The sequence below is a fragment of the Sceloporus occidentalis genome, unplaced genomic scaffold (assembly GCF_023333645.1).
Source record: "Sceloporus occidentalis isolate IW3139 unplaced genomic scaffold, rSceOcc1.0.p SCAF_5, whole genome shotgun sequence".
NCBI lineage: Eukaryota > Metazoa > Chordata > Lepidosauria > Squamata > Phrynosomatidae > Sceloporus > Sceloporus occidentalis.
In genome coordinates, this window is record NW_028316985.1 from 21178497 (window position 1) to 21194473 (window position 15977).

Consider the following 15977-nt stretch of genomic DNA (forward strand, 5'->3'; position numbering starts at 1 on the left):
CTTCTGAACAGGCTAAAGCAAGTTGGGGTCAATCTTTATCTCCTATTTGAGGCTTGATTGCCACACTTTGCTCAACTAGTCCTAGCATGCACTACAGTTTTCCCCAACCAGATGCCCTCCAGATGTGTTAAGACTAGAAGTTAGGTTCTTCCCAGCCAAGCTGTGGACAGTTCAAGTTGTAGTTCACCATATCTGGAGGCATGGATCGCACCAAGGGTTGAGTGGCAGACTGACTCAAAACTTGGCAAAGTTTCTTTTGGGACACTACAACTTTCATAAATCTTCCAGCCATTTAGAAAGGATTTTCCTTTGTTCTAATAAAATAAGAGTCAGAATCCATTTAAAGGAATGTGTTCATTCATCTTTGACTTAGTTTCTGTTAACATCAGAGCCTGGATTCTATCTCTCAGAATCTCCCACCAAGCATGACCACTGGTTACATTGGTTGGAAGATTCTGGGAGTAAACATCCAACAAAATAAATTTTTCCAAGCTCTGACTTAACTGGCGTTGCAACAGCAGTATTGTCACCCCAATCTGGCAACAGTGTTTAGAAGAGGGCCTCCAAGTGCATGTTTGAACCAAATATGAGTCCTCAATTTGAGAAGTCTAGGGAAGTGTTCTTGCCCTTCCTTGTGAGGGTTATAAATATAGAAGATATTCTCTATCCTTAATCTTGCTCTTTGGTCCTGCCTCATATTCGTTTGAAGACAGGTTTCACAGAAATGTCTCTCATCTTAGATTCTTTAAGATTAATACCCATATCTGGAAGCCAGACTTGCAATGCTCATCTAACACAATCTGTCAACTTTGTTTCTACAGAAATAGCAAATTAATGACAAACATTTTAAAAAATGACTACCATTATGATCAACTAGATTCTTACGTAGTTTTTTGTGGGTTTTTCGGGCTATATGGCCATGTTCTAGAAGAGTTTATTCCTGACGTTTTGCCAGCATTTGTGGCTGGCATCTTCAGAGAATGCTTACCTGGAAAAGTTGAGTATTCTCTGAAGATGCCAGCCACAGATGTTGGTGAAACGTCATGAAGAAAATCTTCTAGAACATCGCCACATAGCCCGAAAAACCCACAAAAAACTATGGATACCGGCCATGAAAGCCTTCAACTTCACATTAGATTCTTATGTTTCTACTGGTATCTACTGGGGTTTGGTTCCAGTATCAAGCATGGATACCATGAAGCCCTCCCTTCAGCCACCATCTTGGGGGGAGAGAGGCAGGCAAGCTCCAGCTGCCTGCCTGTAAGAAGAAAAGCCCTCCTTCCGACCACCATCTTGGGGAGAGAGAGGCCAGGGCCTGAAAGACTAAGAGCCCTCTTCCGACCACCATCTTGAGGGGGAGAGAGGCCTGTTATGTTTGTTTGTTTGTTTTTTTACTTTGTATTGTACTTCCTGTTGTACACCGCTTTGATCTAATTTGGAAAAGCAGTATATAAATAAACATTATTATTATTATTATTATTATTATTATTACCAAAATCTGTGGATGCTCAAGTCGCATTAAATACAATGGCATAGTAAAATACTCTTATATAAAATGGCAAAATCATGGTTGGGTTTTTGGAATGTGTGTGTGTATATATAAATTTTCAAACGGTGGATGGCTGAATAAATGGATAAAAAACATGTAGATATGGAGGGCTGACCATACATCACTGCACACTGGTTAAGTTTTATACAATGAAGACAAAATTTGTATCACAGGAACAAAGCCATCACAAAGCCACAAAATGCAAAAAAGCGTTCACATCATTTTTCAAGAAAAATTTTTATGAACAAAATTCATACCTACCTCATATCACTGATGAGTGAGACTCTCAGAGTAGGTAGCATAACCCCTGTGTCAGACTTCCTTCTTTCTGGCCCAGCAGCAACTGCAGAAGAGATAAGGGGGAAGAAGCTGCATTAATTTGTTAGCCACACTTTATCAATTGAAAGCTGAAAAAATAATCCTAAGCTTCTTTGAGAACTCCACCAGGACTAAAGATATTATGCAAATGATTTTTACTTGTCTCCTACTTCAATACTATGGCAACTTACTGGTTATTTCCTGCTTTCAGTTAAGCTGGAGTGAAACCCTGAAGATTTAAGAATCATCATCAAATGCTGCCTTCTTTACAGCTGTTAGATCTAGCTAACTCTGTCCCACATTTCTGCACATGAGAAAAATCTTAATGTGAATTGATAAAATTGTTAAAATGTCAGAAGGATCGCAGTCATGATAGAAGGTGTCATATTCAGGGGAGCCATGTTGGCCATGCAGCAAAATAAAATCCAAAACCCACAAAACAACAATACCATTATTGGCCAACCAAAATGAACAAAATACATTATGCAAGCTTTGGAAGCTCCATTCACTTCTTCATCAGGCAAAAGTTGTTTTTTAAAAAATCACACAGGAATTGTATCTCATGTTTTTTTCTGTTGCAGTTTAGTCACTTTGGCAGGATCCCAATGCAAGCAGAGGCCCCTTGCTTCTTGGCCACATATGGACTTAACAATGTCCATGTCTTTCACAAAGGACAGAGGCACCATAGATCCCAAGAGGAGGCTACTAACTGAACTTAAATTTTACTGTCCTTTGTTTGAGTCCCCCCATGTCCAAGAGGGGAGTGGCCTGTGCATGCACTGAGATCTCTCTGGGTCTAAACCAATACAAGGTGACTAGATGCCCTTCTTTTCCAGGACACATCTTACATTTCAGCCCAGGAAGAATTCCAAAAGTCCTGCACTTTGACCGTGACTAAAAATATGAATTTATATTTATATTATTGTTTTTAGCTTTTATTTTGTAATGCCCTACATCTTCCTTGAGTGTCCTACATTTTGCAGTGCCTTGTCCTCTTTTGCAGTTATGGCATTCGGTCATCCTGAACCAACGGAGCTGCAACAAAAACAACATCTAATACAAAATGTAGGCCTTTGACTCTAACTTCATTACTTTTCTTCTCCTGTATGATTTTTTAGCATCTTTGGTTTGATGACAAAGCCAGTGGTGCTTTGAAAGCTTGCATTACATATTTTGTGCATTTTGGTTGTCCAATAAAGGTATTGCTGTTTTGGAGATTTTGTTTTATGATACAAGGTGTGTTATACTTTATATATCATAATCTGATTTCCACTCTCATCCCTCTTTCTCCCAAATTTTTCTACATTACTGAAATCATATCTTTTAGGTGACTGACTAGGCACAAACATTAAAGTATTTACGCACAGGGCACCACAAAATAAAGAATATGTAGGGCACAGCATGCCTTCAGTGCTCTCCCTAAAATTTGCATTTTATTTTTAAAAATGATTTCTAATTTTTAGTGTTTAGACATATTTGTACTACTTATAATGTGTCCTCAAAGTAAAATTTTGTTCCCTAGTTGTTGGTGTTTTTATTCAGAATGAAGGACACCAAACTGGAAACTGAGGAACAAACCTATTTTAAACTGATAGGAGTTCATTTCTATATTTAGCACCCAAATATCATGTAGAGTTTTTGATTAAAAAATTCTGCTCTCTTTCAAACTAACCCACTGTAGACAGCATAATCAATTGAAACTTGTATAGTTGTAATTCTACATACCAAAAAAAAAAAAAAAAAAGAGTCTTACAGCATTTTAAAGATGATAAATCTATTTTAGCATTAGCTTTCATGAATTATAATCCAACTGCTCAAATGGAATGTAATATCAGAGCCTTCTCTTTTGGGAATGCATCCCAGCCAATTCCATAGTACATACGTCTGAGTAAACACATACAGAATTGCACTATCTTTGTACAATACTTTAAAGTAATAATTAATAATTTGTTTTATTTATATACCGCTATTCCAAAGATCATAGCAGTGAACAGCAAGTAAGCTAATTTGCCCCCAACAGTCTGCGTACTCATTTTAGCGACCTTGGAAGGATGCAAGCCTGAGTCGAACTTGGGCCCTTTTGCTGGTCTTGAACTCGCAACCCTGTGGTTTCGAGTGAATGGCTGCAGTACAGGCATTTAACCACTGCGCCACCAGGGCTCCTTCAGGTTTTTCAAATGGTAATAAAACACAGTAAATAGAGTAACTCTGCTGTAGGCATTACTGCAGCACACACCCATTTAACCAAAGAGCATGTACTTACTTGGTGATTCTGCCAGTTGCTCCTGTTTCTCTTCTCGTTCCTGGTACTGAATTAAATGAGACCACAATGCAGATTTTCCCTTTAAAAAAAAACCAGATTATCAAACATGGGAAATATATGAGAGTACAAGAGATTAGGAGGGTAAACAATGGCTGAAGGCTGAACCCCATAATTGTGTTTTTTAAATCCTTAAATTGGGGAGGGAGACAAAAAAGGAAAGAAAAAAAGCATTGGCCACCTTTGCATCTCCACTGAGCAAAATATTTTGGTGAACATTAGCACTAGTCACCTTTGCATCTCTCCACTGAGCAAAAGACATCATTGTAATGTTACAGACAGCCTGTTATGTTAGGTCAGGCTAGGTGATAAAAGAGTGACTTCCCTCATGTCACACAGCAAATTTCATAAGTGGGCAAATGATTTAAACCAGGTACACTCCAACAATAGCCCAACATAGTTCTGGCTGTAGGTAAACTAAAAGAAGCCAAATATATTGGAATTACGCAGAAAACATTCCACTTTGCATCATGTGAACTTATAAGGGCCAAAAAGTCCTGCACATCTGATAGGATCATGTCTTTCTATTAAACTGTAATGTTTTGACTGACAGGAAAATGCATTCTCTCATTCAAGTTAGAAGGCCAAGTCTTTACAAAATATACATGATAACATATCCCAGACTCATTTAAGCCATGTTATAATGAGCCAAAGGTTCATGCTTAACTCATGATGTGTTTCCTACGGGGAGGGGACGCTTCCATGAAACAAGCAGGCTAAATTCTACACCAACAAAGTGGCAAAGAATATACTTTGCACATAAAATAAGACTCAAGTTCAATTCACATCATCTCTGATTAAAAGGATATCAGGTAACAGGTGTAGGGAAAGACATCTGCCTGAGACTGTGGGGAATAAATACCATGTTTGAGTCCCATTAGATACTCAAGAGCAAATTAATGCTTTCAATTACACTCACTGTGGATACAGAAGCTCACTAATATGCACACAGAAGACACAAATCTGCTGGTTTACATCCACCAAATTAAATCTTCTGCAATAAAATGTGTGCTCTTTCATGAAACCATTTATGCAGAACAAACGTCCAATGATTGCACTCAGTTATGCATACTGTAAATGTGTGGAGTTTAGAACTTTTTTCTGTTACAGAAAACTACAGCATGAACAATTTGTTGTTGTTTTTAAACTGCTCTCAAGTCACCTTTGACTCATGGTGACCCTGTGGATGCGACATCTGCAAAACTCAACCTTCATTCTTTCTGCTCACGTCCTGCAGGTTCAGGCCTATGTCCTCCCTGAACAAATCTAACCATCTGGCATGTGATCTTCCTCTCTTTCTACAGCCTTCTACTGTTCCTAGCATCATTGCCTTTTCTAATGATTCATTTATCCTCATGATGTGGCCAAAGCATGAGAACCTCAATTTAGTCACCCGGACTTCCAGATAAAGTTTGGGCTTTATCTGCTCTAGAACCCATTTGTTTGTCTTCTCAGCTGTCCATGATATCCTCAGTACTCTTCTCAAAAGAACTGATTTTCTTCCTAGCAACTTTTTAAAAAAATATCCAGCTCTCACATCCATACATGGTGATGGTAAAAAAACAGCTTGGACTATCCTCACTTTAGTGTTCAGCGTTATGTCTTTATACTTTATGATCTTGTCCACTTCTTTCACAGCTGCCCTTCCCAATCCTAGTCTTATTTCTTGACTGCAGTTGCTATTCCAATCAATATTATTACAATATTACACAATTACTACCAGTTTTTCCCACCACTCCCAATTCCCCATTCAAACTCTAATTTTTAACATGCTTCCATAATAATAATAATAATAATAATAATAATAATAATACAGTTTATTTATAGACCGCTTTTCCAAAATAGATCAAAGCGGTGTACAACAGAACAAAACATATCAATTCAAAATAAAACATAACATATTACAATCATAATCAGATGACAAAACTACTAAAATTACAATTAAAAACTATTAAAACCATACAACTATTAAAACCCAATACAAACTAGCTGGATAAAACAATGTGCATATCGAGGGAAAACAATATCAGGATACATGGGGGAAAGCTTGTTGAAAAAGAAAAGTCTTGAGTTTTTTTCTAAAAAGGTCTAGGGAGGTGACGGAATGGAGCTTGTCGGGGAGGATGTTCCAAATCTGCGGGGCTGAGATGGAGAATGCCCTTTGTGAGGTCGATGTATATCTCTTCTTCGAGACCCTCAACAAATGCTTCCCGACCGACCTGAGAGTGCAGGGTGGATTGTACGGGGAGAGGCGGTCCTCCAAGTACCCTGGGCCCAAGCCATTTAGGGCTTTATAGGTAATAACCAACACCTTGTATTGTGCTCGGAAGCGAATGGGCAGCCAGTGTAGATCTTGCAGAATAGGTGTTATATGGTTAGCCCTGGAACATCCAGTGACCAGCCTTGCTGCCATATTCTATACTAATTGAAGCTTCCGGGTTTGGTACAAGGGTTGCCCCATGTAGAGAGCATTACAGAAATCCAATCGAGAGGTTACCAGAGCATGTACCACCGTTTCAAGGTCCCTCTGGCCTAGGTAGGGTCCGTTTTCTCTGGATTCAGACTGAGTCTGTTTTTCCTCATCCAGGCCATTACCGACTCCAAGCAGGCATTTAGAGGAGATGCCATCCCTAGTCACTGCATCAGTCGGAGACACAGAGAAGCATATTTGGGTGTCATCAGCGTACTGATAACACCACACTCCGTGTCTCCTGATGATCTCTCCCAGCGGTTTCATGAAAATGTTAAATAGCATGGGGGACAGAATAGCTCCTTGAGGGACACCAGATGTAAGCGCCCTCTTATCGGAGCAAACGTCCCCCAGCTGCACCATCTGGAATCTACCCGAGAGGTAGGAACAGAACCACTGGAGCACAGTGCCCCCGATACCTAACTCCCTCAGGCATTCCAGAAGGATACCATGGTCGATGGTATCGAAAGCCGCTGAGATGTCCAAAAGCACTAACAGGGACATGCTTCCCCTGTCCATGCCCAGACGGAGATCATCGACTAAGGCGACCATGGCAGTCTCAACTCCATAGCCCGCCCAGAAGTCGGTTTGAAATGGGTCTAGAAAATCTGTTTCATCCAAGATCCCTTGAAGCTGGAAAGCAACTGCTCTCTCCACCTTCCCCAAAAAAGGCAGCAGCGAAACTGGCCGATAATTATTCCGAATTAGGGGGTCTAGGATGGGCTTTTTTAGCAGCGGTTTTACTACTGCAGATTTTAGTCTAGATGGAAAGCGCCCTTCCCCGAAAGATGAATTAATTATACGGCGTAACATCGCAGTTACCACTGTCCCCCCCTGAGCCGCCAGCCATGAGGGGCAGGGATCGAGGGAGCATGTTGTCTTCCTAACACTTCGAAGAATCTTGTCCACTTCCTCGGTACTCACAGACTCAAAATGATCCAGTTTAGTGGAGTCCACGGACGCTCTGGATGCCTCTCTTCTAGGTTCTGACAAAATACTGGCGTTGAGATCAGCCCTTAGCCGAGAGATTTTATCCACAAAGAAGTTGTTAAACTCGTCACAGCAGGCTTTCGATGGTTCCAAAATAGGGTTCGAGGAGGGAGACAGCTGGGTAAACTCTCTCACTTCCCTGAACAGCTCTGCCGGACGCGACTCCGCGGACGCAATATGTGCAGCATAAAACGAATGTTTTGCCACACTTATTGCCACTCCGTAGGCCTTCAAAAGGGACTCTAGGAGTGCCTTGTCGGCTAAGTGCTGGTGTCTTCACCAGTTGTGCTCTAGTCGTTGCACAGCCCGCTTCCTTTCCCTGAGGTCTTCAGTATACCAGGGTTGTTTTTTGGAAGCAGGCCAGAAAGGACGCTTGGGAGCGATACTGTGTATAGCCCTGGAGAGATCTTTATCCCAGGTGTTAGTCAGGGCCTCAACAGAATCGCTGTCAGTTCCAACCATAAACCCCTCTAGAGCTTCTTGGAACCTTTTGGGTTTCATCAGCCTTCGAGGGTGGACCATCCTAATAGGTCCGCCACCCCCGGGAGGGATTTGGGTGGGTGCCTTGAATCTAGCCTCGACCAGGAAATGGTCCGTCCATGATAGGGCAGAGACATTAGTTACCTCTGCCCACGGAGTCTCCATGTCTGTACAAAAGACGACATTGAGTGTATTACCGGCAGAATGCGTGGGCCCTGAGACCAATTGGGACAGGCCCATGGCAGTCATAGTAGCCATGAACTCCCAAGCCTCACCAGTTGGACATTGACTGGCCTCGAAAGGGATGTTGAGGTCTCCCAGGACAAGAAGCCTAGGGGACTCCAACACCAGTTCCGAGACCAGCTGTGTCAGCTCGGCTAGGGAGTCAGTTAGCGCACGGGGTGGCCGGTAGACCAACAGAATCCCCAATGTCCCTGGCCTTCAGGGTCAGGTAAATACACTCAATGAAGTCAGTTCTACGGACATGGTTCCTAGTCAAGGGAAGGGTGTTCTTATGGATCAAGGCAACCCCCCCCCCCCCCGCCCACCTAACCTGATCTGGTCCTTGACTGAGTACCCGGCTGGTAGGGCTTGTGCCCACACTGCTTCACTCTCAGGCCCAAGCCAGGTCTCAGTAATGCAAGCCAGGCCACAGCTCTTATCATGTATAAGATCGTATATTATGTGGGACTTATTCCTTACGGACCTGGCATTGCACAGGAGCAGAGAAAGGGTTTGTGGTACAGTTGGACTGACCCTCAGTTCTCTTTGGCTAGGAGGGTGGATGGAAGGAGAGATAGATATTAGACATCGATCTTGCCTTCCTTTCCGATAAGACTCCGCTCTCCTACCGCTATATCTCCCCTTGCCCCACACTACTCCAATAGGAGCTCCAATTATACCATCACAGTCACCAATAACCTCCCCAAACTGTACACACCCCATGTCCATTGCCACTCCCCCCAATAGTACCACAACACTGCAGCAGAGGATGACTTGCAACCATGTCATTCCCCGGCTGCTAACTCAGCTAGCTGTATCCCAACCCCTAATCCCTACAATGCATACAATAGCTGAACTGCACAGGCTAGCTTCCTTCATACTTAAAATAATTCCTAGGGAGCCTTCATTCTACCTAGTCCAGGGGATCCTGGACTGAACTATCATTAGAACCCATTATTTCAAGGATGAGAAGGATAGTGGGAAGATCAATGAACGCGATATCAGCTTTACTATTAGGGAGAATATGAATAGGGAATAACAGACAACGGGTAGCAAGAGAGTGCCTACCCAGGTAAAATTTTCCTATCGTATCTACAAGAACCTTCTGAATTGAGACTGCTATCAATTGGCTGGCTATGAAAAACAAAGAAAAAACTTAGCTTGCCACCCATCAATCATTATAAAAGTATAGAAAGAGAATGTTGCAACATGGTTAGCCATTTAGCATCCTTTTATTACTTTTTAAAAAGTATTTTTAAACCACATTCCCATTATAACTTTCATGCCAGTGTACAATAAATCGAAAACAATGGCAACAGCACCTTAAAAACATCAACACCACAGTTAAAAGCATTAGAAAAAAGATAATATCATTTAAAATAATTTAACAGGTCAAATGAAAGAGGCCAAATTACATTCTTGATACTCAGGATGCTGAAAATCTGGGTCTTTTGGAAAATTGCTTCTTTAGACTAGAACTAGATAGCTAGGGGCCTCAGGGTTTCTGAAAGTTGTAGTCTAAAAAACTTAACATTTTCACTTTCTCAAATCAAAGTTGTTTATAAATTAAGCATATTTTTCTAACTAATTTTGGCTAAAGAGGATAAAATATATATTCCTGAATACCCTAAAGGTACCAGATCCCATCTAATTTTGGAAACTAAGTAAGATCAGCTTTGGTTAGTACATGGATGGGAGACTTCCAATGTATACCAGGCAGTGTAGGCTATACTTCAGAAGAAGGAGCTGGCAAAACCACCTCTGAAATTCATACCACCATCAGTTGACAGGCGACTTGAAGGCACATACACAAAAAGAGAGAGAGAAAGAGAGAATACTGAATTTCCCTAGAGTATCTTCCCTCAACTTGGTTTCCTCTAGATGTCATAGATTATAACATCTAGATTTGAAGTCTGGAAGTATATCACAGATATATTCATTTGGTGAAGACTGTTCTAGGGTAGCAAATTTAGAATTAAAATGATGCTGTATGACTGTGTCCTCCCAAAATCTTGGATAAAAGAGGAGGGGATATATCTCTGTGGGAGAAAATTTGTTCAATTGCAATATGTCCCAGGTTCACCTCTTGGCACATCACTGCATAAAGATCTGAGATATCAGACCTAAAACAGGCTACTGCTTCAGGCCTTAGCCATCCACTACTTCGGATACCCAACCCATCAACCTGAACCAGGAAGGTCAATGGCCAAGAATTATGGGAGATGGAGGACATGTAAAGGGAATCACACTGCCTTTCTGTAAATAACAGTGGTCTATATGGGTCAGTGCAGCAACAATACAGTGGACCCTCCACATTTGCTGGGGTTGGGGCACAAGACCTCTATGAAAGTGGGAAAATACAATTTAAAAAAAACAACACTATTTATTTTACCTGGGTGAACACCTCTCTAGGAATCTCTAGGTCCTCCAGGGCAATTCTATGGTCAAGACCTGCCAGAAGTTGACCATGAAATTGCACTGGAGGACCTACTAATGCCTAGAGAAGTGTTCTTTCTAGGAATCTCTAGGTTTTCCAGTGTCCAGTGTGGCTTTTGGCAGAAGTTGACAACAGAGTCATGCTGGAGGACCTAGAGATTTCTAGAGAGAACATATTGGCTTACACATTGTAAACTGCTTAGGGAGTATTAATTCACTGATAAGCAGTATAGAAATGTACTTGCTATTGCTATATTAATCAAATCACTGAATAATCAAATCTGCAAAAGTCAAAGTCACAAAAATGGAGGGCCAACTGTATATGGATAAGTTCCTATGATCCTATAATTAGGATCAACCCAATCAAAAATGGAAGAAAGAAAGTTAAAAACAATGAAATGAAATAATACAGAAGTTAGAGATTCTTTCAAGTTACTGACCTGTTTGACTTGTAGCCCATGGCTCCAAATTCTTTCCAGCAGGTCACAAAGACTAGCAATGAGAGTATTTTCTTCTAGTCCTGTTATGTTGGCTTCACCATGTCCCAGTTCCACTGCTTCATGGCCCATCTTCTCTACCAGCATACGTTTGGTCTGCAAATAAGCATTTTTTACAAGCTGACAACTATTTCCAAGCACCACTACCGAAATCATTGAGCTGCCAAGTGAGTTTACAATATGGATGTAGCAGCTACAGTCATCCATTTTAGCTCTTCTCTAGAACCCTCTGTGGCTAAAATGAAGTCGAGCAGTTGCTAGTAACCACTTCGAGACTGGAATTCTTTGTCCTGGCAAGTGAAGTTGGGAGATTGCTACCATTTCAGCATATGGTAGAGACCTTCTTGTTTGGACAGATGTTATATCTACAAGCTGTATCTAATGTTTTATTGCAATATTATAATTTTACTGTATTTATTACATGCTTTGTTATTAGCCACCTTAAGTGGTGTGTAAACATGGGAAAGTGCAGGGAGTATATTTTGAGGTAAATACACATGAATAAATAAATGAAAGAGAAGACAAGTTCAGCTATGGTCCCTCTCTCTAGCATACAGTCACTAGAGAGACCTCCCTGGTCCCCATGCTGCTATCCTTCCAGTACCAGGAAATTATCTTTTTATGTTGGATTTTATTCTGTTTTTAAATTGTGCTGCTTTTTTATAGTGAATATTCTCCATTATTGCTATGGTTCATTTTTATTTACAATTTTTTGTAAGTGGCCCTCAAAACTGAGGAGCAGCATGTATGTATATGTCTTCAAGTTGTTTGTGGACATATGGTGACCCCATGAAATCCATAGGGTTTTTCTTAGGCAAGGAATATATACATGTTTTAATTAAATGGGGAAAAAACATAGCAATGAAAAAGAATGCATCTGTCATGCTTTGCTTTAATGCCAAGTACCTTTCTTATACTTATTGGAGGTGGATGTACCAGTTTGCCCACTGATTCATGAAGTATAACCAGTGAACTGGTCAAAAATACCATGTGGTCTAAAATGAGAGCGGATGGGAAAGTATGGGCTTCAACAGGCAAACTACTTCCTCCACTGTTCATAATAGGCAAATCACTATAATGTTTTATCCATGTACGCATTCACATAGTATCAGCAGGAAATCACAATGCAGAAAGAAGCATTTGGGTACCCTATAGGCCAGGAACAGGGTACCCATGGCCCTCTAGATGTTGCACTGTGACCACTGGTCATGCTGGCCTTGTACTTATGGGAATTGGAGTCTGGCTGTAAATATGCTACTGTTTATATCATAGAAAATATGATAATGTGTTGCCATGTATGGGATGTATAATGTGTTAAGATAAGTAGTCTACTGGGAAGAGATGAGAGCATGGAAGTAACTGGTGAGTGACTGGGAGTTTGACTATGTTTTTGAAAATATAAATGTGTTAGTCAGTTTGTGTCAGACTTAGTAGAGTTAGACCAAGGACAGCGATCAGAACAGTCACATTTAATCACAATTAAGTTAATTCAAAATGTAAGAGAAAAGAGTCAGGGATCAGCTGATTAGAGCACAGAGTGAATCTGCGATGTGTGCTTAAGGAAGACTATATAAAATAAGCATATATGTAACTGTAATGACTAACCTATACTGTACTGTAATTACATGCATTTGAGCAACAAATAATTATGAATGGTTTCATTATCTTCTTCTGTTAAATACATAATTTTGGCTATACACATATCTGGTGGGATTAAATTATTGATAAGGTCAGGCACAGTGGTGTTTCTGATGGCAGCGGATGTACAATTGTGGTTGTCATCTTTGGTGACTACTGAATGGGGGATAAATAGAGGTCCACAGATTCAACAACTTCTGTAAATATTGCTGGTATGCCCAAAAGGTCAATCTGAATATTGAAGGATTATAGTGAGGAGAAACACTTAGGAAACTCCTGAACACAGGTGTTTTCTGTTTTTCTGGCAAATCACGTTATACTTAAGACTCACCTTCATTCGACATTCTTTGAGTAAACCTTCCACAAATTTCCAGTTTGTCTGAGCAATTACAGCAGGAGAAAGATCGGAGAGTTTGGGCTGCCTCAGATTTTTCCCCAAAGTCCTTGCTTCTTGCATGTACTTCTAAATCCAGGAAGAAAAGAAAACTAGAATGAACACACACAAGGAAAGCAAAGACGTCTGACCTTCTTAAACTTATGTAACTGGCAGACTCACACTGCATTAAAACATAAAATGTATGTGCCACAGTGATTTAGATCAAATTTTAAAAAGCAAGAGGGCAGAAAATACCCATGCAAGCTTTTACTGCTTTGAGGGAAGACAGTTGCTACAATAATGCATACTGTCTGGGAAATTCTGTCTAGTGAGCTTTTAACAATATTTCAACAGACACAAGCCTTGAAGATGCACAGGCAGGTTGCTTCAAGAAGAAACAGGGACAACTGGAACTTTGGTGCTTGTTTGTGAGCCAGATATATACATATATTTAGCCTCTACCGTTTTGGCATATCTTTGAACTAACTGGCAACAAACTGAGAGGATAGGGTGCTTAGGTCTAGGTAAATTTGTATGTGATGTCTACTTCTCAATTTTTTTTCAGTGGGTAAACCTGCTGTCCATCCACAAGAAATCCTAGTATCTGAGCAGTGTCTTTCCATCCATAAGTGAATCCTTCCATTCTTTTCTCAGCTCCTTTCTACCCCAAACCCTTAGTTTACTACACTGTGGCTCCTATCAACTACGAGATTATCAACTCCTCAACCCACCATAAAAACCTAACAATAATAAATAAAACCAAAACCAATAAATCCAATAAATAAAGCACACCAGGAAACTGGACAATATTGGATTAACTACAGTTTTGTCATATACTACTCTTTATTTTTCTCCTCCTCATCAAAATGGGCATAACACTAACTGAGCGACTTTGAATGCTGTCCTAACTATAGTGCTAGCTCCTGCATGATGGTTGCAATGATGATAAAGAGTCTAGCTGCATTGATTCGATAAACAGTGAAATGCACTAGCAGACTTTTATTGAAAAATAATGCCTGCACATTTTGACTCAGATCTCATATTCTTTTAAAGGACGCGGAAAATAAAAACTTTAGGATCAGCTTGGTGTGTGTGTAGGTGTTGCCTTATCCTTCTTCTCCCTTTCCTTGGATACCAATGGGGAGGTATGGCCTGTTGATGATCAAAATGAACTATCAAACACTACGTTTAAGCACTACAACCTATACTTGATTCATTAAGTGCAGGGAATAAAACAGACTACCAAAGATATTTTACTGCCTGTTACACAATATACCCATCTTCATACACATTCATGCTCTCAAGATAAAACTGAACACTGGATACTTTATTGCTCTCAAGTAATTTTCCTCAAATCTGCTGCATTGGTCTCCTTCAGCTTGCTTAACAGTAATGCTAACCATTCTAGGCACAAAGGTGAGGAAGAGGGAACTTAGCTTTTCACCAACTACATCTCACATCAGATCATATGCTCCAATTGTTAAATGAATATGTGGGATGCTGTTGTTGTAAACAGCCAAAGAGAAGTCTCTTGCTCCGCTGTAACAAAGAGTAGTCAAACTTTTTTGCTACTCCCCTCAGAATTTTACGCATGAAAAAAATTTATAGGTTATTTTATACATCCTGACATTTTTATCTACAGATGTTTAAACTGATGTGGATGTTATCCATTCTGTTCAACTAGAAACGTGTACTTTTTTTATTTTTTTAAAAGGTCTGCCCCAACCATAGAATGACACAAAGGAGTCTTTCTGGAATAAATTGTTTCAGTTCACATGGTTCCTCTCTCTTTTCCATTACAAGGAATGATTTCCTTGTATGAGACAAGGTGAACATTTTCAGTTGTTTCCTCACTGCCATAAAATTTCCAAAGCTAGCAATGTACACACTTAAGAAAAGAACAACAGAGATATAAATACTCTGTTACACCTATATTCTCTCTCTCCAGATCTACCTGACTGCAGAAAAAAAAGGGATGGCTAGAAATGAAGGACTGTTCTCTTTTTCTAAATTCAGAATCACAAGCTTCTTCTTGATCTCCTAGTTTCAGCAGCTCACAAGCCATAATGCAGGATCAAACTACATGTGGTGTAAACTTCGAATCAGCCTGGGAATTCAGGCAATCCCAATCACGATTACAGCTTGCGGAAAGTTAAAAAAAACACTTGAAAACTGCCCTCTTTCAAGCTACTACTCCTTTACGGAAAGAAGAGGAAGACAATCCCAAGCAGAAGCTGCAAGTTAACAATCACATCTAGTCTGAACCTCAGTTAAACGCCTGCTACAAGTTATGTGTAATAATGCAATCCATTATTGGGTCCCAAAGGATGAGATTTATCCACCTCTCCAGATGTTGTTGGATAGCAATTCTCTAGATACTGTCATTGCCACTCCCATTAGACCTACTAAGCATAGTCAGTGGTGACCATTAACATCTGGAAGGCTACTTGATTTCAACCCTGGGCCAGCTAAACTCACAATCCTGATACTATCACATCAATTCAGAGCTTGGAAATAATATGTTACAACTAATGATGTCACCTGTAACATGTTACTTACATGAGTGTTTACTTACCAAGTACTTATTAATTCCGTGTACCTTTATTTGATACTAATACAGTAGATTTATGCTAATGACTAAGGCTAACATGTTACTTTTAATCTCAAGCTCTGCAACAATT

General features: G+C 40.2%; 1 protein-coding gene across 6 annotated transcripts in view; it reads right to left on the bottom strand.

Moving 5' to 3' along the window:
- Positions 1-15977, bottom strand: part of DENND5B (DENN domain containing 5B) — a 135630-nt gene that overhangs the window by 26535 nt on the left and 93118 nt on the right. For all 6 annotated transcript variants that reach the window (XM_089527833.1, XM_089527830.1, XM_089527832.1 and 3 more), the window contains 4 exons: positions 13252-13383; positions 11226-11378; positions 4131-4209; positions 1811-1892 (listed from right to left, as the gene is read on the bottom strand). In XM_089527833.1, coding sequence (XP_089383959.1) covers positions 1811-1892; positions 4131-4209; positions 11226-11378; positions 13252-13383 — 446 coding nt within the window. The remainder of the gene's footprint in view (positions 1-1810; positions 1893-4130; positions 4210-11225; positions 11379-13251; positions 13384-15977) is intronic.